The sequence below is a fragment of the Agelaius tricolor genome, unplaced genomic scaffold, assembly GCF_023055355.1.
Source record: "Agelaius tricolor isolate 1412-34295 unplaced genomic scaffold, bAgeTri1.0.p SCAF_33, whole genome shotgun sequence".
In the NCBI taxonomy this organism is placed as follows: Eukaryota; Metazoa; Chordata; class Aves; order Passeriformes; family Icteridae; genus Agelaius; species Agelaius tricolor.
Genome location: NW_027269293.1, coordinates 3,257,666 through 3,280,672, shown reverse-complemented (window position 1 = coordinate 3,280,672; position 23,007 = coordinate 3,257,666). Strand labels below are relative to the sequence as shown.

The 23,007-nt window shown below is 48.3% G+C and overlaps 1 protein-coding gene across 1 annotated transcript in view; it reads right to left on the bottom strand.

Annotated features, from left to right (window-relative positions):
- INSR (insulin receptor) overlaps window positions 1-23,007 on the bottom strand; it is a 64,006-nt gene that overhangs the window by 15,567 nt on the left and 25,432 nt on the right. Inside the window, exons 3-10 of the mRNA XM_071452257.1 lie at window positions 13,912-14,227; window positions 11,033-11,178; window positions 10,164-10,308; window positions 9,709-9,923; window positions 7,336-7,462; window positions 6,403-6,653; window positions 5,233-5,400; window positions 4,394-4,595 (exon numbers count right to left, since the gene is read on the bottom strand). Of these exons, the coding sequence (XP_071308358.1) occupies window positions 4,394-4,595; window positions 5,233-5,400; window positions 6,403-6,653; window positions 7,336-7,462; window positions 9,709-9,923; window positions 10,164-10,308; window positions 11,033-11,178; window positions 13,912-14,227 (1,570 nt within the window). The remainder of the gene's footprint in view (window positions 1-4,393; window positions 4,596-5,232; window positions 5,401-6,402; window positions 6,654-7,335; window positions 7,463-9,708; window positions 9,924-10,163; window positions 10,309-11,032; window positions 11,179-13,911; window positions 14,228-23,007) is intronic.

The following is a 23,007-nucleotide window of genomic DNA, read 5'->3' as shown; positions in this document are numbered from 1 at the left end:
ATTTGCCACGGGGAATTCCAGGTCAGGAACTAACCAAGGTGGTGAATCAGTAACTGTATTCAGTTACACAAAAGGAATTAATGCCAGTTGAAATCCAGACCATGTATTTTAAGGGGGTGATGATCTTTTTGTGTGTGTGTGCATGTGTGTGCAGCTATTAAAGGGTACAAAGAGTGACCTGATCTGAACCCACACTTGAGGCATCTCCAGGCTCTAAAAATGTAACAAGCTGTTGAAGCAAATCTTGCTGCTGAACTGAACTTTCCACTGCCACCTCTGACTACCAGGCCATGGCCAGCCCCAGTCCCAACAGGGATCTGCTCTCACAGGTCTCCCCCACCTTCCCTGGAGCTGTTTCTCCTCCTACAGCAAAAGGCACCAGCCAAAAGCAGAGTTTGAGATGTCCTCAACCTAAACACTGCACAAATATTCACAGAGTTGTCATTATCTCAGCATGGTTTGGGTTGGAAGGGACCTCAAAGCCCATCCAGTGCCACCCCTGCCATGGCAGGGACACCTCCCACTGTCCCAGGCTGCTCCCAGCCCTGTCCTTGGGCACTGCCAGGGATGCAGGGGCAGCCCCAGCTGCTCTGGGCACCTGTGCCAGGGCCTGCCTGCCCACCCTGCCAGGACACAATATTCATCCACCTGATGATAAATAAGATGGCAGGTGTTGGGGAAGATGGAACAGGAAAGCCTTATAAATAGGATTGCCTGGCAAAAGATTTTGAGAATATGGAAACTATAAGCAAGATTGAAATGAAAGCAAGCTTTGAGATCCCTCAGTCACTGAACAACAGGAAAACAATGGTGTGGCTGGCTGAAGGTGATCCCCTTTTGATGGAACAACACCCTCTGCTTGCAGACAGCTCCAAGGGTCAGAGCAGACCCTGCCAGCTTGGCAGAAGGGGCCCAAAGAGGAGTTTTTAGGGTTTAAAATGTAACACAGTATGGTAATGTAGTGATTCTTATAGGCTGTATGGAAATGCTATAGAATTTGTATATTGTACTAGATTGGTTAGTGAGAATCAGAATATTCAACACAGAAGAAGATTTATTGTATTGTAACAGGAACTTTGCTCTCTTGCCTTTTACTCTCTTACCTTTTTTACTCCCTTACTCTCTCACCCTCTCATCCTCTCTGCCCCTCTCTTCTCTCAGGCCTGCTCTGAGCTGTGCCTGGCAGCTCCCAGCAGGGCCCTGCACCCAGGCCCTTTGCAATAAACCTCAAATTCCAAGACCAGAAGAAGATTTATTGTATTGTAACAGGAACCTTACCTTCTGATCCTCTCTTTTACTCTCTCATTCTCTCTTTACCACTCTCTTTATCTCTCTCTCCCTCTTTGGGGCCTGCTCCAGCTGTGCCTGGCAGCTCCCAGCAGGGCCCTGCACCCAGGCCCTTTGCAATAAACCTCAAATCCCACGACCTGGCTGCAGAGATCTCTCATCTCCATCTGTCCTGACTGTGCTACCCCCATCAATCCTACAGGCAGGTTCAGCAAACACATTCCAGTTTTAAGTTTTCTCTTCCTTAATTACTAATTAACTCCTTTTGGAGCTGCTGCTCCCTCAGCCTGTGTGGTGCTGTGAGCAGTGTCCCCTCAGGATGGGGCAGAGTTCAGGGACCCAGCTCTGGGTCATGCCACCTCCCTCCTTGGGAAGGATTCCTTATGGTCAAACAGGACCTGGTTTGCATAAAAGCAAAGCTACACCCTCTGTTTATCCAGTGTGAATTCAGCTGATCCTCGTGTTCAAGGGAATTTTGTTTTTCACAAGTAAAACAGTAATTTGACCACTGATGCAACACAAGAGTAAAATGCAAGAATTCCTTCCTTCTCAAGTCACAGTAAGTTAAGAAAAGCTTTTGAAGCTGTAAATCCCCAATCTTCCCATATTTATTATCCTGGATTTGCAGCAATTTTCTTGCCGAATTCCCTGTGTTTTCAAACATCTGATTTTTCTCAGAGTTGTTCCAGTGTAATTTGCATTGAGGCCATCTCAGCAGCTCCAGGGAGCTCCTGTGAAACCCTCAGGTCCAGGTTCCTCCTGTCCTCACAGGTGACCAGGGGGTGTGAGGGGGCTGGTGGTGACACCTCAGCACACACAGCATGGCCTGTGCTGGGGGATTCCAAAAAATGCCTCTGGTACCTTAAGCCAAGCTTTTCCACAGCCCTGAAACTACCCCAGGTCAGCTGGCCTGGCCAAAGCATTTTAGATTTCTCTGTACAATTAACTCAATTGGGAAATACAGGAGAAACAATAACTTTTAAAGTGAGTCATCCCTCAGATCTTGCTCCCCAAGAATATTGGGAATGGCACAAATGTGTGTGACAGAGGACAGAGACAAAGAACTGGGGCTGCTCCTGCTGCAGTGGTGAAGGAATGGAGGGAACACCTGGAATGACACCCTGAACAACAGCCACTGAGCTCCTCTGTGCCTCTCAGGACTTTTTCTGAGTCTCTCCCTGCTTTCCACAGAATCATGGAGGGCTGAGGCTGGAGGCACCTCTGGGGATTGTCTGACCCCAGCTCCTGGCCCAAAGCAGCTGCAGCAGGTGGCTCAGGACCATGCTGGACCTCCAGGGATGGAGACTCCACACACCCATCCCTGGGCAGCCTGTGCCAGGCTGTGACCAGCCCTGAGCTCCAACCTGTGCACAGCTCCTCCAAAATGAGAGCAAATAACCCAGGAAAGAAGAAACAAAACACCCAACAAACAAAGATGGCCACTTTGTTCAGCCCCAAAGGGGACCTGGAGTGAGGCACTGCCAGCTCTGCCTGCACAGAGGAACATTCCTGAACTTCTCATTTGGCTTTTTGTCACTGCCAGAGAAAACTGAGCCCCAGGAGGTGTGACAGTGGCTCCTGGAGTGGGTAACCAACGTGCCCAGGGGAAGGAGCTGTGATTGCCAGAGGGTGAGATCAGCCCTGCACTGAGGCTGGATCCTGCCCAGGGATCAGATCGCTGGCAGCAGGGCAGGAGGGCAGAAATGGCACATGGAAAACAAGAAGATATCAGGGAGAAACTGCTGTGATTCTGCTCCCCTGGCATCTCCTGTTCCCTGCTGGCCTCATCCCTGCCCTTCCTCTCGTGACTGGCAAGCTCCTGCTCTCCAGGAGAGGCCACACAGCACCTCAGGAGAGGTCACTGAACTCTCAGGAGCCACAAAAAAAGCACCTGAAGTAAATTAAACCGCACTCCCTGCTCCCTGCCAGGCTCTGTGAGCAGGTGATAGCACAGTATTCACAGGAAGAAGAATTCTGATTTATGTGCTGACAGCCTGGAGCCTGCCAGGGAGGACAAGCAGGGCACGTGGCAGGATTAGCTGGCCATGGGATGTGGGGATTTCTTCCTCAGAAGGCTGACAAGGTGGCACATCCTGGTGATTGGTTTCTTCCTATAATGTATACCCCAGAAAAACTGGCCTGAGAAGCATCCTGGGCTGGCTGCACAATAAAACTGGGGGTGGGGAAAAAAAAAAGAAAGAAATCAGAGTGTCAGAATTGTCTGCCTGCATCAGGAGGAGTTTGGCTTTTGCATGTGGCTTGGTTCTCCTCTGCTTTGGAATATGTCATGTCCTGGCATCCTGTGGCACACTGGAGCTCATCCTGATGGGCACCAACAGCAAAAGGAGGGGCTCTGCTCAAGCTTCCAGGTGAGGACTGCAGGCACCAGGGCAGGGAGCCCCAGGGAAAATGCTCAGTGCAGTGACCCAGCTTTTGTCAGGCAGCTGCAAATGCAGGTTTGTTGGCTGAGGGCAGCAAGCAGAGAATAAATTTAGAGCACAAAAGGCATGAGAGGGAGAAGGGTAAATCACCACAGATTCTACCCTGCTCCCCAGCACTTCCTCCCCAGGCTGCAGATGAAGTGTGAAGATATTCAACACCACTTAATGTGACACCAAGTGTGCCACTGCAAACAGGACATTCACCACCCAGGCACTCACATTCCTCATGGTATTGGAGGCATTTCCCACACTAAGTGAAGGGAGACCACAAATACCACGCTGGAGGACGAGGCTGTGGCCTGGTAAACTGCCCTTCTCCTTTCTTTTCAACTCAATGAAAAACTTGACCACAAAATTTCAAGACAGGAAAAGAAAATCGCTATTTTTGGCATCATCTGATGCCAGATGAGCTGCAGGCTGTTTGTTAAGGATTCTCACTTTATTCTTGAGCTGAGGAGAATTCAGGGACAGGAAATGGAAACAGGAGATTCCCAATCTGCAGGAAGATCCGTGGTAGGTGCTCTGCTCTCCCCATTCCAACACCCATATCCAGCTGGACTAGACAAGCTCATGGAAGCCTGGCCATGTGGCTGTGTCCAAGCTGGTATTTTTATTTAATCCTCAATTACATTTCCCTGCCCCTGAGCCCTGTTTGATGTTCTCACCTGGGCACAAAAACCTCGTTGTGGAGATAATTCTCAAAGGTCTTGCGGAAAGCAGATTCCTCCAGCTCCTTCTGGATCTGGGAGTCTGTTTTAGGACAGGAGCAACATTCCCCACTGACATCCTCAGCTTCACTCTGGTTGTACTTCTGGGGGTCTTCAGACTCAAAAGGAGGAGACCAAGTCCTTGAGGGCAGCTTTAATCCTGGAGACAAAACGGTTTTAGTGTCCCTTGTGCCTGTCTTGGCAGAAGATGTTTGATCCTACAAAAAGATCCCAAACCAGTGTACACAGGATTCATGGCACATTTGGGCATCCCATATTTCACATCCAGGCCTGAGCAGTTCCCTCTTTTCTGACAGGCCTTTAATTCAAAAATGCTGGTTTTGCAATGGAGCTTGGATGCTGCTTTATCCCAGTTCAGGTAACACAGAGCAGCAGGTGAGATTTTGGAGTCTTCAGTGCAATTCTGTGTTCTCAAGGAATTCCAAACCAGGACCAGCTGACTTCAAAAATTAACTTAACCCTGAGCTCCAGCAGCACCCAAATTTTTAACTTTGCTTGTTGCTATTAAACTCATAATTCAGTTTAAAAGGAGCAAGGGCAGAAGGGAGATTCCCCAAAGGAAAAAACATGTGATTACTTTGTAAAAAACATTTTTAGACCTTCTGCACATACCTTGGCAGCAGCACCTAATGTAACAGAATAGGGAGGGACAGAGCTGATGCCAGAAAAAGAGTCCTGAATCCAGCAGGACTGGGACCCCCAGAGCACCCCCAAGGGAAAACCCCAATTCTGGGAGAGATGGAGGGAAAGGGCTGGAGGGAGAAGCAGCCACTCACCTTTGAGGCAGTAATCGAGTTCATAGAGCTCACTGTCCTCTGCCTGCTGCTGCCAGTACACCAGGTAGTGTGTGATGTTCCCATTGGGCTCTGAGGGAGGCTTCCACTTGAGGATGATTTGGGATGAGGAGTTGGAGACAGAGATGGGATCTAACGGGACCGACGGGACTGGGGGTGGGCAAGAGACAGAGGTCACTGCACTGCCCTCAGGGCCTGCCAAAGCAGGCACCAGCACAGGCAAATCCCCATTTCTGTGGCAATCAAGCATTCCCTGGCACCCAGCAGGCTCCTCCAGCCTGGGCTGATCATCCTGGAGGTCTCCTCCAGCCTTATCTTAACGAGGTCACACAAAGTGGATGGAAGAGGTGCCCATTGGCACCATCTGGAATCACATCCTTGGTTTAAGAATTCCCTCCTACCAAAGCAGGGCAGTGGGAAATTTTCTGGATAATTCCTCCAGGGAAGTGGAAAGTTTCCTAAATAATTCCTCCCTAGCAAAGCAGGCAGTGGGAAGTTTCCTGAATAATTCCCTCCTACCAAAGCAGGACAGTGAGAAGTTTCCTGGATAATTCCTCCAGGGCAGTGGGAAGGAAGTTTCATGGACAATTCCTCCCTACCAAAGCAGGGCAGTGGGAAGGAAGTTTCCTGGACAATTCCCTCCTACCAAAGCAGGGCAGTGGGGAGTTTCCTGAATAATTCCTCCCTAACAAAGCAGGGCAGTGTAAGTTTCCTAAATAATTCCTCCAGGGCAGTGGGAAGTTTCCTGGATAATTCCCTCCTACCAAAGTAGGGCAGTGGGAAGGAAGTTTCCTGGACAATTCCCTCCTACCAAAGCACAGCAGTGGGAAGGAAGTTTCCTGGATAATTCCTCCAGGGCAGTGGGAAGTTTCCTGGATAATTCCTCCCTACCAAAGCACAGCAGTGGGAAGGAAGTTTCCTGGATAATTCCTCTCTACCAAAGCACAGCAGTGGGAAGGAAGTTTCCTGGACAATTCCTCCCTACCAAAGCACAGCAGTGGGAAGGAAGTTTCCTGGATAATTCCTCCAGGGCAGTGAGAAGTTTCCTGGATAATTCCTCCCTACCAAAGCAGGGCAGTGGGAAATTTCCTGGCTAAGCCCCAAGCAGACTCAGTTAGGCCTGGTTTTAGCCCTGCAGGCTGCTGCACTGACCCGTGGCGTTGGTCTGCACGTAGATGATCTCGCTCTTGGCGCCGTACGTGCGCCGCTCGTCGGAGAAGGTGACCAGGGTTTTCACAAACACTGCATACTGTGTCCAGGGCTTCAGGCCCCTCAGGAGCCAGCCTGGCTGGGCCTGGGCTTTGGGCTCGTTGGAGCGTGGTGGGGGATCCACATCCACAACTGTCCAGCTGTTGGAGCCACAGGCGTCCTGGCCATCGAACTCCGTCACGTTCTGGTAGGGACTTGAGGAAAGAGAAGGCCCCAATTAACAGAATCCTCAATCAGGCTCCTAAAAACATTTCTAAAGACACACTGGAAGTTATCACCTTTTACCCTTCAGAGAAAGTAAAATGATCTCATTGTATTTATTCTGAAATGGAGGCACTGGGGGCTTTGTCATCTGGGCCTCCAACAGCATCACAGAGCAGGATCTGTGCCCAACATGACCCCAAGAACTAAATCCAGACTGATTATTGTGAGCTTGATTCTAAAAGAATATTTCTCTTTTTCTAAAAGAATCTTTCCCACCTCAAAGGGGAGAAAACCCTCAGCATTCCACAGAGATAGTGGGGAGATGAGAAACTCCATGGTTTGAGTATGTGTGTCTAGAACAGCAGGAATAACTAAAGTTGGGATTGTTCTTAAATGAGGAACTGTGAGGAGATGAGAAACTCCATGGTTCGAGTATGCGTGTCTAGAACAGCAAGAATAATTAAAGTTTGGATTGCTCTTAAATGAGGAATTGTGACTGTGCACAAGTCAGGGACCTTAATGAACACTTTTACAGAAACTTAGTGCAGGAGCCACAAAATCAGAGACTGAACAGCTTTGCCCATCCAGCAGGTTCAACATCCACCTCTGAATGCCAGCTGCTGCTGGTGGCAGCCCAGCAAGGCCACAGCTGTGCCCTGAGGGGTCACTTACGCCTCCTTGTAGAACAGCATGAACCCCAGGAGGTCACGGAAATCAGGGGGCCAGTAGGGCTCCCACTTCAGCAGGATCTTGTCATGAGAGGTCCTAATGGAGGAAAATTTCAGCAGTTCGTTTTCACCTGTAACAAGTGAGAAGTGACAAGAGTTTTATTGATGCTGAAAAACGAAGCATCAAACGTAATTTACATTTTGGTTTTGATTATCTTAGAAGTTGAAGATAAATGTGAGGATGTTGGCACTGAGAAGAGCTGCCCAGTAAAACCTTATCTTACTTGGCAGCCATTCCTACCTCAGATCAGTGGCTGGTATCAATGCCCTCCTAAGGTTAAATTTTTCTATGATTTCATGAAAATGACACTGCAGAAGAGCTGAACTAAATTCCAAAAAGCGAGAAATCTAAAGGCAACACATTTCACAACTGATGATGATCTGCACAGCTGAACCCAGCAATATGGTTTGCACAGAAGGCAAGAGGCCACAGAAATGAAGCAGAAGAATTTCCAGCCTTGCCCAGGAGCAGCGAGGTCCCTCTGCCAACAGGAGGGTGTTTGCAGGAGGATGGAGCTCAAGGGACGTGGTATGACATGTTCTGTGCCCCCAGCCCCAGTGGCTCTGACTGAATTTGCTATTCCTGCAGTAGCTGCAACAGGAGGAAGAACATTTATTCCACTGGCACCACATCCAGAACAAACAGGGGCGCTTTTTTTTTCCCTTTCTATTTTTTTTTTTTAGTAAACAGGATGCTGCCAATGTGAAAGCTGAGCTTGAAATGTAAAAGCAAACAAAAAGCCAAACAACCTGGCAAGCTGTGGTTTGAGGTGGGGGTGGCACAGACACCAGCTCAGCAGGGCGAGGGTAAAGCTGGCAAAGAGAAATGCAACTGTCTCCTCCAACTGCCTTCACACCAAACACCAGCCCAGGAGCCACAGGCAGAGCTGGATCTACTCAAATTCAGGTTCATCCCCAATGTGGGAAGAGTTTTTCAGTGTCCCATGGGAGGAGATGAACTTTACAGACAGCTGATTCCTTGTGCTCCTTGCCTCTGCCCAGGCTGAGCTGTGGTGCCCCAGAGGCTCCGTGGGTGTTTTTCACTGGTGCTGCCAGGTTTCAGGTCACAGCCATTGCATTCCCCTCTCCCTCTGTGCTGGCCTGGCTGCCTGTGGTGATATGTGGGAAACCAGACCAGGAAACTGAGTCAACTGAAAGATCTTCACTTTTTAGGTCTGTTCACAAAGAGCTGCATCAACGAGGGGCAACGAGGACAGGATCAGAAATCACAGAATCCTGGAATGTTCTGGATGGGAAAGGACCTTGGGCTCTTCTGGCAGTGCTGTCCCCAAAAGCAGAGGGACAGTGAAGCCACAGGATGCCCAAGCTGCCCTGCAGGTTGTGAGCCAGGGTCTGAAATCCCAGTTCAGTCAATGCTGGGCTTTTTTGTGATCTCCCAGGATCACAACCCAACTGCAGGGAGGGGTCACTGCCTCTGTCCCCATGTCCTTCACAGAATATCCTGAGCTCCAAGGGGCCCATGACCACCTGCATGTGCAGGTGAATCTCTGTGGGGCTGAGAATGAATCAGAGCAGAGAGATGCCACCAGCTCAGAACAGAGCTGGGTTTTTCCTACCCTTGATTACTTCCACAATAGAGCCCTGGTATAAACAGAGAAAGGGGATTGTTGGTGGCACAGAAAGAGAACAAACAGCAGGGCTGGGGGTGCAGAAGGACTGCATTTCTTGCAGTATTGCTGCCAAAATAAATGTCTGCAGAACCCCATCTTCAGCAGCACAACTTCAAAGCCCATCCTGTGCTGTTTGCTGACACAGGAGCTGTCTGATCGTTGTTCCTGAAGAAAGCTGTTGGGTGAAAAACCTTAGAGAGGCATTGCAAAAATTGTTGGAAATTTTTCCCTGCCTGTTGTCATGGCAATTGCCTCACGTGGCTGCAGGGATGGGTGGAAATCCTGTTTCTCCTGTGTTTATTCCATGTTGCCTCATGACATGGGAAAAGCAGATTATGACTATTAATCAGGTACTCAGCAGTAACACAAAGTCCCAGCCTGGGCTGAGGTTACACTGTGCTAAACTCTTCAAAAAGACATAAAAAATACACTCCCAGCCCCACAAACCTCCCAGGGTTTTGTGGGACCAAGGGTGCCAGAGGGAGATCCCATGGGGACTTTAACTCGTGGCACAGTGACAGTGAGTGCACAGGCAAGGGGCAATGTCTGCTGCTTTACCAAAGGGATGAAAAGGGATGAAAAAGCCAGGAAAAGCATCATGGGCTGGGCTGGGAAGAAAAGGAGCATGAGGAGAGCAGGGCAGAGGGAGAGGAAAGGGAAGCAAAGCTTTGTTTTGAGGCTCTTACAGGAGGCCTGATCCCCGTTGGTCTTCAGGGCTATGTCATTCCTCTCCTGACGCCCCTTAGTCCCAGAGATCTCCTCCATCTTGTGGATTTCTGACAAGCACAGCTTGGGGTTGTAGTGGAAGAAGAGTTTGCCCCGTGCAATAGTGAGGTTGTGTTTGCTCCAGTCCCAGAGCTGGCGAAGATTCTGGTTGTCCAAGGCATAAAAAGAATAATTCCTGAAAACAGAACAATGAAAACATGGTTTGGGAGAGGATACATGAAAAACTCTTTTTGCACTAATTCAGGCACCAAAGAAAAATGAATGTAAATTGTCTGCCCTGGTAAGGCACAAGCCATGGGCAGAGGAACACTTAAAAATAACTTGGGAATTGTTTCCCAATACAAATCACCCTGATAGAAGTGGCACTCCTGGTACTTCAAAACATTCAAATAAAGCATCTTTTGAGAGAACTCACCCAGCTTCAAGTGTCTCTCCTCTGATCAGATGGAGCTTCCGAAAAAAGGAAAGAGAAACCAAGGCATAAGAGCGGCGGATTTTTAGGTAACCTGAGATTTCTTCTATCAAGCCAAGGTTTGCTTCCAGCTCAGCTGCTATGTTATCTATGGAGAGGAAAACATTGGGAAGAGTTTTCTGGTATCATAGAGAGAAACACCCACATATTACGTGAATATTAAACAATTAACATCAATATGAAACAATTAAAGCCCAAACATTAATATTTAACAATAATAATTATTGTATTTGCTGAGATCCTCATGGCAGGGAGGAATGATGAATCTGACTCCACGTTCTCAGAAGGCTAATTTATTATTTTATGATACTATATTATATTAAAGAATACTATACTGTACTATACTATACTGAAGAATACAGAAATGATAGTTACTATGCTAAAATGCTAAAAAGATAATAATGAAAATTTGTGACTCTCTCCAGAGTCCTGACACAGCTTGGCACTGATTGGGAAAGAGTAAAAACAACTTACACCAGAAAACAATGAAACAACCACCTGTGGGTAAACAATCCCCAAACACATTCCACACGAGCAAAACACAGGAGAAGCAAATGAGATAAGAATTGTTTTCCTTTTTCTGAGGCTTCTCAGCTTCCCAGGAGAAAAATCCTGGGCAAAGGGATTTTTCCAGAGAACGCGAACACGACAATTAATAAACATTAATATTTAATTTCTTTACGTTGATTCAGGAGAACTGGCAGCAATCGATGAACAAAAACCATCATTTGCAAGCCTTTGCTTTGTGCTGGTTTCTCTGGGTCCCTCTCAGGCTGAGGGGTGTCCCTGCTTGCCCAGCTGTGCCCACTTACTTCCCCCGCGGATGTTGATGACCAGGCTGCCGTTGACCACGGTGCAGCCCCGCAACGCCTGCGCCGAGGTCACCGAGTCGATGGTCTTCTCCTTGCCAAAGTCACACACCTTGGGGCAGGGCCCTGCACAGGGCGTGCAGTGCAGGCTGCAAAACAGCACAGGAATGGAGCAGGGTCAGCAGGATGGCCCCAGCAGCGCCCTGAGGGATCAATCTGTCGTGGGGTTGGCTTTTTAGGAACTCCAAAGAGAGGCGCAGAATTGTGGAACGGTTTGGGTTGGAAGGGATCTTAAAGCTTGTCCCATTCCAACCTCTTTCTACACCTTGCACCAAGCCCCAGCCAACCTGGCCTTGAAAATCACTGCTGATAAATTTAAATGGTCTTAAATTGTCACTTCCACACTTCAAACGTGAATCCCTCCCTACAAAACAAAATGAAGTGACCTGAATTATTGTGAAGAGGAAATTGGCCACGATGCTGCCCAGTGCTCTCCATCCCAGGGCTTTCAAGATAATAAATCCCAGCCCAGTATTCATCCCAAAATCATTAACCAAATGTGTAATTGATGAGTGGAGAGCTGGCCCTGCATCTGGGAATCCTCGGATTGAGGACTGCACACAATGTTGCTTTAAAAAAAGGCAAGAATGTGCTTTGTGCTCTGGGGAAATACTGCTTAAACAGCACGAGCTGATGGCTTGCCCTGGTCACACCACCACAAGAATGTGTTCCCAACTAGTTCAGAGAAAGAAATGCTCTAGGAAAAGCAGGGAGCAGAGCTGAGAGGTCCCACTGGCAGCAGCCTGGAACAGCACAGGGGAGGCCACGGGGCTGTTGCACAAGCAGCACAGCTACTTTAGGGGCTGCTTGCTGCTTCTTTGGAAAAGCAAAACAGGAAATGGCATAAAGAGTCCTGTTAAGAGTGAATTCCCTGAAATTATTATGGCAGGAGCAAATACATGCACAAAGTGACCAATATTCATAGGAAATCTGACTCACCACAATCTAGAATGGTAATGCGGGACAAACAACCAAGTTTTCAGTGATAAACAGCTCAGCACCATAAATTATTTAATTCCTTTGTCAAAACCCCCTGGGAATAGACAGAATGGCTGTTCCCTGCTTTGATTCGTGCTACACTTGTTTGTTACATTGTGCATTTATGTCTGGCACAGCTTGAACCTGCTCAATGAAAGTAATTACAGGGATGAGGGACTGATATTCTGAGAACGAGCGCTCCGAGGACGCTGTGCTCTCTTCATTAGCCACAGCCTCTCCCTGCTGTGCTTTTCCAGCCTGGCTCCCTGGCCTGAGGCTGCTCCTGAGGGCAGGGAAGCAGGGCTGCTAAAGCCTCTCCACTGCCCACCTCCCTCCTCCCACGCTATGGATGCTCTTCCCTGTCCTCTCTCCATCTCCCTTTCCCACTTTTTCCAAACTTGACAGCAAGCAAGAGAAGAATAAACTACCAGCCCATGGCAGGGAGAGCTTTTAATGGCTTGAATTAGCAAGGTATTAGTTTGTAAATCATATTAAAGCAGACCAGGTGATTGCTCCAACTCCTCTGTGGATGCCATGGGACAGAGAGAAACAGCGTTTCTCACAGCGGCTTGTGAGAATTTTTAGGGAATTGTAAGGATGTGATAACTTGTTCAGTGTAAACAATCTGCAGGTGGTGTTTTCCTACTTTGTTCTTCTCAAGGATGGTGTATGAGGAAGATTGTTGTGTTGCACTAAATTGTTATTTAGTTGTTTGCACTGGGTGTTTGGTAATTTGCACTGTTCACATGATTTGTATCTTATGACCACATGTTCTTCCCCTTTTCCCCACTCTAAGTATCAGCATTGGTGGTCACTTCCCTGGTCAGTCCCTCCCCTCACCCCTCCTTACTGGTATCCCATTGGCCATGGTCCTCTTCCTCCACCCCCCATTCCCCAGGTATAAAAGTCTCCCTCCATGAGCCATAAGTGCTTCCCATGTGGGTTTTTCCATCTCAAGTCAATAAACAGAGGACATTCATCCCCTGCCTCATCTCCACTTGACAGAGCAAATTCTGCCTCATCTCCCTCTTTCAGTGCAAAATCTGCCTCATTTCCACTTGTCAGTGCCAATTCTGCCTCATCTCCACCTCCCAGTGCAAATCCTGCCTCATCTTCAGCTTCACTGTAAATTCATCCCCACGTGGAGAAGAGCACTTCTCGTCCTTTGCTTTCATCTATGTAAGACTGTGTGGGCTGGGGTCCCCAGCCAGCTGGACTGGACCCAAACAGCCCCTCCAGACACAGATTCCCACAGCTGGCACCCAACGTGTGGCTCAAACCCACGACCCTGAGATTAAGAGTCTCTACTTACAGAAGATGTTTTTGTTAGTTAGCCAATCAAACAGAATCTATGGCATCATTCTATAAAAACCACGCGGTTCTCTTGAACAAAGAAGTTTCAACTGTGTTTCCTGGGGAAGCCTATGGTACAAGAGGGACTCCTCTCTTGTTGCTGAACTGAGAATTGATTATCTGAAGGGTGGTGATGAACTGAGAGTTCGTTATCTGAGGGGTGGTAAATTGATTGAGAATCCAAGGTTTTGTCTCACTGTGCTGTGTTGGGGATTTGGTGGGGGGAGGAAGAATGTTTTTGGAAGGTTTTCATTCTGAGTTCTGTGTGTTTCTTTCACATATTGTAAGTTAATAAAGTATTTTTTCCTTTATTCCCAAGTTGGAGCCTGCTTTGCTCTATTTCTGGTCGCATCTCATCAAACCATGGACACCGTGTCACTCTCAGCACAAGAACGACCCTCCTGCTCTTGACCCACCACCCAAACCCCGCGTCCAAGGAGGAGCAAAGCCCAGCCAAGCCCCAATTTTCTCCCTGCAGCCCAGGTACTCACTTGCTGGAGTTCATGATGTACCCTGAGGGGCACTCGTGCACGCACTCGTTGTTGTGGATGACATGGCAGCCGGACTCGCGGGCGTTCTTGCACTTGTTGTGCAGCTCCTGGCAGAAGCTGAAGGTGACACAGCGCCAGCCCTCGAAGCGGTAGTGCCCAGGGGGACAGTTCTCCACACACCTCCCATCCAGGTAGAAGTTCCTGCAGGCCACACACCTGGCGGGGTCGTTGGGCTCCGTGCAGTCGCCCAGGCACTCGCTGTGGCAGCACTGCCCGTCCGCCGTGCAGCCCTGGGACTTGCAGGCAGGGGGACACACTGGGGAGAAACATCACAGGCAGCTGGGTGTCACAGAGAGCCTGCCCACGTGTGACCTGAGAGGTTACACAGGTGGCACCTGGTCCTGCTCGTCCTGGGAGCTTCCTGTGCGGAGGGGCAGCCGTGGAGCATCTGCCTCACCTCCAGCTCTCAGTGAAAATTCTGCCTCATCTCCACCTGGCAGAGCAAACTCTGCCTCATCTCCACCCTTCAGTGAAAATTCTGCCTCACCTCCACTTGGCAGAGCAAACTCTGCCTCATCTCCACCCTTCAGTGAAAATTCTGCCTCACCTCCACCTGGCAGAGCAAATTCTGCCTCATCTCCACCTGGCAGAGCAAACTCTGCCTCATCTCCACCCTTCAGTGAAAATTCTGCCTCATGTCCAGCTTTCAGAGTAAATTCTACCTCATCTCCCCTTTCAGTGCAAAATCGGCCTCATTTTCACTTGTCAGTGCAAATTCTGCCTCATCTCCACCTTTCACTGCAACTTCTTCCTCATCTCTACATTTCTGTGAAAATTCTGCCCCATCTCCACTCGGCAGAGCAAATTCTGCTTCATCTCCACCTTTCACTGCAACTTCTGCCTCATCTCCACCTTTCAGTGCAAATTCTGCCTCATCTCTACACTTCTGTGAAAATTCTGCCCCATCTCCACTCGGCAGAGCAAATTCTGCTTCATCTCCACCTTTCTGTGTAAATTCTGCCTCATCTCCGCCTTTCTGTGTAAATTCCACATTTCAAGAACGTTTCTGAGGAGTCTTATCATTCACCCTCACAACTCATCAATGCTCATCTTCAAAAGAAGAAAACTGAGTTTTCCTGCTCCCTCAGTGCAGCAAAGAGGCTCCAGGAGAGCCTTGGTGTCATTTCTGAAGCTCAGGAGTGATGAGACTCCACACCAAGAGCTTCCCAGCCTGACACAGCCAGTTTCAGCCAGAAAATTCTTGTTTCTCAGTTTAGAAAAGTGAAGTTTCTTACAGCAGTACTGCAAATAACACATGTCCAACAGCACTTTTCCACAACCCTTCGTGTTAATCAGGCTTTGCTTCCCATCTGTCTATCACCCTGTCCCTGATTTCCCGGAGGAAGCCCTGGCACCAACACGAGCTCTTCAGTGGCTCTCCCAACAAGTCCACAAAGAAGGGCACCCACGAGTGTTATTGCTTGAGGTTTTTATGGTTTTCTTTTTAATTACTCATTACTTAGCACCCCACAACAGCTCTAACAAGCGGTTTGGGCTTTGAACTCCAAACCAAGCAGAGCAAAGACCGTGAGTAACTCAGGGAGGAGGAGGAGGAGGGCAGGATGAACAAAGCCAGGGAAGCTCCAGGGGAAGGTCAGTCCTGCCCCTCAGCATCTCCATGCTCAGTCTGAGAGGTCCAAATGAGGCTGAAATAATCAAACCCAGCTCTGTAACCCAGAACACACCAAGAACTCCACGCCAGGAAAGAGGACAGAGCTGAAATCAGCACTCCAAGAGCCAACACCACACCAGCAGGGCTTCAGAAGCAGGAAGAAGGGCTTTAGATGGGGGACAGGGACCTGGGTTTATCCTCACAGCCTTTGGGATGCAGCTGTGAATTGCCAAGATGCAGATGAAGACACCCTTTGTCCTCACCAAACCAGAGTGCTCTGTCTGAGGGAACACCTGAGCAGCTCCTGATGCTCTGCCTGAGCCCCCTTGGTGAAGGGAGACAGCAATAAATCCTGAATTAACACCATCTGCCTCCACATTTCCCCAGCTTTCTGTCCCATACTCAATGTCCAGGCAGGAGGGGCTTTATTAACTTATTCATTATTTATTTTATCCTGACACAGTGATGTCCAGAGGTGAAATATTATCTCTATTCTGAAATATTATCTCTAAATTCTGGTCAAGGCACCTGAGCAGACCAACAGTGGAATGTGGTCAAGTTGTAGCCAGCCAAAGGAGCAGCAGGTGGGAGCCACAGCACAACACGTTGGGATGATCCAACCCCCAGCTGTGTTAGGAAGAAAATCCCCCTCGGCCCCATGTTAGGGGATTGCAGAATTAAGTGTGTTAAAGCTGTTAATGCCATTCCTGGAATAAGCAGGACTAGATGAGGTAGTAAAGATGAGCAACCTCTGCTCTGCTCCAGCCTGATAAATCCCTTGAAGAAATATGAAATGGATAAAGCTGAAATTCTACCACAAGGACAATTTAATCTCAAATATCTTACTGCTTCTGTGTTAGTCCTTCAGTGCAGGTGTTTTCTCTGTGCATCACTCATCCATTACAAAAAGCACAGGAATGTGTTTCAAATTAATTTCTTTTCCAACTTTTTGCCCTTTTCTAGCAACAGGTCTTATTTTGTGAACCTGTCACAAGCAGTACTTGATTGAAATGCAATAGCCAAAGAGCAACCTGCAGGTAACACCTTGCATTAGACTAAATATAAAATGGGAAGCTTGCTTGAAAAGCCAGGTTATACATGGATATTTTAAATGGTTATACACAGATGAGCACAGTCTAGCTACAGGTGTCCTGGCTGCAGTTTATTAGAAATATTTGCAACAGAAAATTCCAGAATTTATTCCAAAGCACCATCAAACTTACTAATTCCAGCCTGGAATATCAAGGTTTGTGAGCAGGGGGAAAGCCTGGGCTGCTTCTCCCACACCTGCCCTGAGAAAGGGACGTTCTGCAAGGAATCCTGCTCTCAGTGTTCCTCACCAGCATTTCCTCACAAAGGGAATTTTCCCCTGCCTCTTTCATGCTCAAAGTTTAAAGCATCCAAAAGACAGCATTTGTTTACCAAGGAGCAGCCAGGTAATTGGGAAAAGCCAGCCCTGATGCAAAGCACCCGGTGACACATGGCACCTACTTAACATTCTGTCACACAATATTGAATTTGTTATGGAAACTAATCTTCAAAGCCCCGTGCTTATTTACACATTTTGAACTCAGCTGCAAGTATTCACAGGGCAGAAACCGCCTAAAGTCCCCACTCCAAAGGTTTTCAGAAGATACAATTAAACTATTTTTAAACCATTCTTAACGTTTCTCTTTTTCCTGTTCCGCCAGCTTTTGATGTCTCAAAGACAGCTCAAAGAAAGCAAAACACCCAAGGCAACAGCTCTTTTTCCATTAAGCACTCAGGACCAGAAATTCAATCACCATTTTGTGCAAATCCTCATTACCCAAGATCCTGAACAGATGTCATGACATTATCAAAGTCTGCATGCTAGAGAGCACCTCAAGTTGTGTAAAACCTCTCCAGAGCATCTTCACTATGGCTTCTTACAACTCTTACTCCAGGTTATGTCAATCAGATGGGCCAGAAACACAGGTTTTATCTGGGTTTTTGCTGCCACTTTGTGCTTTCACTGCAGGTCACCACTGAAAAGATTTATGCACCTCATTACCCCTCTCCACCGAGGTCTGCAGACCCCAATAATTGCTATGGCATGCAGAGATTTGCCTTTTTGCACAAACAAAATTGGCTCCCCAGGGAATGGTCCCAACCCCAAGGCTGCCAGAGCTCCAGGAATGTTTGGACAAGGCTCCCAGGGATGCTCAGGGTGGGATTGCTGGGGTGTTTGTACTCAAGGATCTTTGTGGGTCCCTCCCAGCTCAGGACATTCTGTGACTCTAAGGGAGCTCTGGCAGGTGGGGAGGCTCAGCAGAGGTCCAGACATGACATCCACAGCCCCCAGCCTCTGGTTAAGGCTGTGGGAGACTCTGGACAATCAGCACAGGGAAAAAAAATCAACTCCCCCCCATTCCTCACAGAAAGTCCAAAGGGAGCCCCACAAACCCAAGCAAGGGGACAAAGGCACAGCTGTTCTGGGTAGGGGCAGAAGCCACCACACTGCACCACAAAAACTGCTGTGGGGCCAGGGAGCAGGAGAAAGCTGCCCAGCACAGCCACGACACCTCCTCACCACACCTGGAGGAACTGGGTGTTGAAAACCCCTGTCCCAAAGGTGACCAAGACCCCAACACCTCCTCACCACATCTGCAGGAACTGGGTGTTGAAAACCCCTGTCCCAAAGCTGCCCAGCACAGCCACGACACCTCCTCACCACATCTGCAGGAACTGGGTGTTGAAAACCCCTGTCCCAAAGCTGCCCAAGACCCCAACACCTCCTTACACCTGTAGGATCTGGGTGTTTCAAACCCCTTCCCAAAGCTGACCAAGACCACAACACCTCTCCCAAAGCTGCCCAGCACAGCCACGACACCTCCTCACCACCTCTGTAGGAACTGGGCTATAAAACCCCTGTCCCAAAGCTGACCAAGACCACAACACCTCCTCACCACACCTGTAGGATCTGGGTGTTTCAAACCCCTTCCCAAAGCTGACCAAGACCCCAACACCTCTCCCAAAGGTGCCCAGCACAGCCACGACACCTCCTCACCACCTCTGTAGGAACTGGGCTATAAAACCCCTGTCCCAAAGCTGACCAAGACCACAACACCTCCTCACCACACCTGTAGGATCTGGGTGTTTCAAACCCCTGTCCCAAAGCTGACCAAGACGACAACACCTCCTCACCACACCTGTAGGAACTGGGTGTTGAAAACCCCTTTCCCAAAGATGCAGAAGACCCCAACACCTCCTCACCACCTCTGTAGGATCTGAGTGTTTAAAAATCCTATCCCAAAGCTGCCCAAGACCCCAACACCTCCTCACCACATCTGTAAGAGCTGGGTGTTTCAAACCCCTTCCCAAAGCTGCCCAAGACCACAACACCTCCTTACACCTGTAGGATCTGGGCGTTTTAAACCCCTTCCCAAAGCTGCCCAAGACCCCAACACCTCTCCCAAAGCTGCCCAGCACAGCCATGACACCTCCTCACCACCTCTGGAGGAACTGGGTTATAAAACCCCTGTCCCAAAGCTGACCAAGACCACAACACCTGTAGGAACTGGGTGTTGAAAACCCCTGTCCCAAAGATGCAGAAGACCCCAACACCTCCTCACCACCTCTGTAGGATCTGAGTGTTTAAAAATCCTATCCCAAAGCTGCCCAAGACCCCAACACCTCCTCACCACATCTGTAGGAGCTGGGTGTTTCAAACCCCTGTCCCAAAGCTGCCCAAGAGCCTGACGTGAACAAACCCGTGGAGAAACGCAGCGACACGAGGGGCTCCAACCTGCCCTTCCAGGGGTGTATAAATATTTAACTCGCTGCTAGCGGGGCTCCCGAGACTGAGGGAACAATGCCTTTCCCAAAGCTCTCTGATCAGAGATTCAAACAGACATTTCTTGGTGCTGCTGGGGCCCAGCTGGGGAGGACAGGCGGCCGTGGAGTCAGCGCAAAGGAATTTCCACCTCCAGATCGCTCAGTGTTTCACCACTTCCCCGTGCTCCAGGTGGAAACAACCCTCACTGAGACTGTAAACACATTCCCCAGCCAGCACAGGTAACCAGGTATTTAACAGGCAAGTCAATTAAGCGTTAAGCTGTTAAAAACTTCGGTGTCTGGTATTATTTCTTGTTTTCTGTTCATAAAATGGTGAGGGGGAAAACACCATTCAGGATAAGTTTTGCTGTTCCTTTGGGATTCTCAGGTTTTAACAGCAACATCCTGGGTGAGCTGAACTGGGTGTTCACAGAGGTTTGGGTTGGGTTAAGAGGAACATGGTTCATTAAGGACAAATTCTGAACCACACACATCAACACCGAGATGCTGCACATGTGCTGTCCAGGCACCACATGGGTTTGGGACTGATTTGCTGTGAATAAAGGTGATTTTTTTAGGGTGAAATAACAAGCCCTGTGTGTGTGGATGAGGGTCACTGGAGGCAACCTGGGCCACCGTGAGTGCCTGGCTGGCCAAGCTCCCCTCACACCACCAGCTCCTCTCCCCTGGCTCACACAAACTCTTATTTTGATTACAGACAAGGCAATTAGGAGGCTCCAGATCCAAGGGAGTCCAGGACACAAAACAACTGCGGCAGGAGAACCGCCCTCAACCTCAGCCAATGCATTTGCTGCCTGAGCAGGGGAGGCATCCAAGCCAACCGCCCGCTATCTGCACAAGGCAAACAGCCTTAACCCTGCCAGCACCACCACCACCACCCAAAACACCACCAGCCTCACGCCACTTGGTGCCATTTGCTGCAGCTAAGGGCTGCCGTGGCTTCTGCGGTGTTAAATTGGCACGGGGTGTTTACAAGCTGGAGGGGAAGGCAGGAGAGAGCGTGGCGTTGCCACAGCTGAAAATGGCTTTTTTTGGCTGGAAATGGCTTTTTTTGGGCTGAAAATGGCTTGTTTTGGCCGTGTCACAGCTGCCCTGGTGCCAGGGCTGGGTTGGTGTCAGGTTAGATGATGGGCACAGGCACAGAACCCAAAGGCAGAGCCCCACAGAAACAGGATCTGCACGTCCCCGTGGCTTTTTTTCCTCTCTTACTGTAAATGGCTGCGAGATGTGACATATAAATTTATCCCCACACACACACACACACACACAGAGTCCTGCCTGAGTTAGGGCTGCAGAGGGAACTGTAATTTCATTTCCTAACGGTACAGTCCCAGCAGTGCCCTCTGCAGCCATGGGTTCTTGTGGTTCTAAACAAAAACAAAACCAACAAGGAAAGGGGAAAAAAAAATAAAAAGGAAACCCAAGGACTAATCACCCCCGGCAGTAACTCCTCAGTGTGTTGCAAGCATGTGATCTTAATCTAGTACTACAGAGCCTGGGCTTGCTTCCTGCTGCAAGTGCTGAGCAGCACTGCTGCTATGGAAATCCATATGGGTTTTGCTCCTTAGAAAATCATGTATGAAATCCTGTTGTACTTGCACAGTATTTTTTACTCTATAGGTTTTGCTCTTTCACTCATTCTTTTCCAGTCAAGACCCCTAATTCAGGCAGTTGTTAAGTGCCATTTGTCCTATAAATGTAATTTTTATCCCTAAACCTATTTTTAATTTTTTCACTCATGATCATCTATTTTCTTGTGAGCATTTATTTGATCTGAACACAAAACTGACCCCACATCTTCAGGCAAAATATTGTATTTCATTCTGTACAGCAGAAGAGATCACTTCTAATTTATACCAAGACCAGAATCTTTAACGTTAATTTGGGGCATTTCTCTGTAAAGCTTTGACTGTAATTTTACTCAGAACAATAGAAAAAAGACAACACCTAATCCCAGTGCATTAATGTATCATAAAGCTGAAAACAGCTATTAAATTAAGCAAAACTGCGTCTGGTGAAGACTAAATAAAAAATAAATTTAGAACCCACAGTGGAGTGGGTAGACAGAGGATTGCTCCAAGTGTACTGCAAACCCCACTGCATTGTGGCTTATTCCTTCAATTATTTCTTCATGTCACAGAGGCCAAAGAGGCAGAAACCTAAATCCCAAACCCCACTGCATTGTGGCTTATTCCTTCAATTATTTCTTCATGTCACAGAGGCCAAAGAGGCAGAAACCTAAACCCCAAACGCCAGCAGCAGCAGGAACGTGCCTGGGAGGGACAGGGCTGGAGAGCTCCAGTGGACTGTAAAAAGCACAAGGACTTTAGATCGCCTTGGTGACAAACAACAGCAGCTCCCCCAGCCCTTCCTGAGCCTACAAAATAAATGGAGTAACTAGAAGAGCACAGAAAATAGGAAGCTGACACGGGGATACCAAAATCCTGCCAGCAACGCCCAAGCAAAATTCAGGAAATAATCACGAGATGCTCAAGCAAATTTGATGTCACTTCTTCCCCGAGCTCAGCTGCTCTAACAACACTCACTCATCCCTTCCTTTTCCCCCAAAACAACCAAGGAACAACCCTTCCAAAGGCATTGACTCAAGGGCTGCAACCCACAACAAAGGCTGCAGTTCTCAGCACCAGGTCGGGAAGGAGCAAGCGCCAAATAAATCCAAGATTTTACAATCAGCACTAAAATAAAGTGTTATTTATAAAATAAGATATTACAGTACATAATGCCATGACCCCTCTGAACTGCGAGCTGGGAACGTTAGGAGGTCTGTATTTACACAGGAACAGATAAAATTAACTGCAGGTGCCTCCCTTCCCATGGACAGTGACTTCCAAAAACAACACACTTACTACAACGTCAAGGAAACTCTTCCCATTGACATTTCTCAGGACAACATTACACCTCTTATCTCATCTATCAGTAAGGACAAGGGGAAAAAAAAAAAAAAACCCAAAACTGTTTCTCCTCCCAAGCCTTCCACAAATTACGTGCTCAACTGGAGCTACACGGAATGTCTCAGATATTCCAACCCAGGCACTTCCAGCCAGGAACAGATGAAACCCACAGGGATGTTGGACCTGTGGGGATCACTGAAGGCACTTGAGATGGTAGTTCATGTTGGGACACAGGTGTTTATTATTTCTTATCAGTAAAACAGTCTCACTACTGTGAGTTCAGCAGCTTTTCGTTAGAAGGCACAAGATGGCCACAATCTCTTGTTCCAAGGTCTTTCAAGACTAAACTGTCCAATTAAGAACTGACACCTGGATTATTTTCCCTTTTAACCCAATAACGGATCCCAAAGAGCCCCCAATGTGGAATTTCTGCCCAATTACAAAATGCCACCCAAACCCATGAAGAAGAAGGAAGAAGAAGCATGAAGAAGGATGACACCCTGTGCCCTCCATCTCCCTTCCATCCACAACACACTAAAAAGTCCCAAAACGTAAATTTCTGACCAAGTGATACACCTACACTACTCTCTATAATCTAGTTCACACTTTTGTGAATTCCAGCCTATTCTGGAGTTTAGGAAACTTTCTCCATGAATGAGGGTCACAGTCAGTGCTGCCCTGGGGGTCAGGGCACCC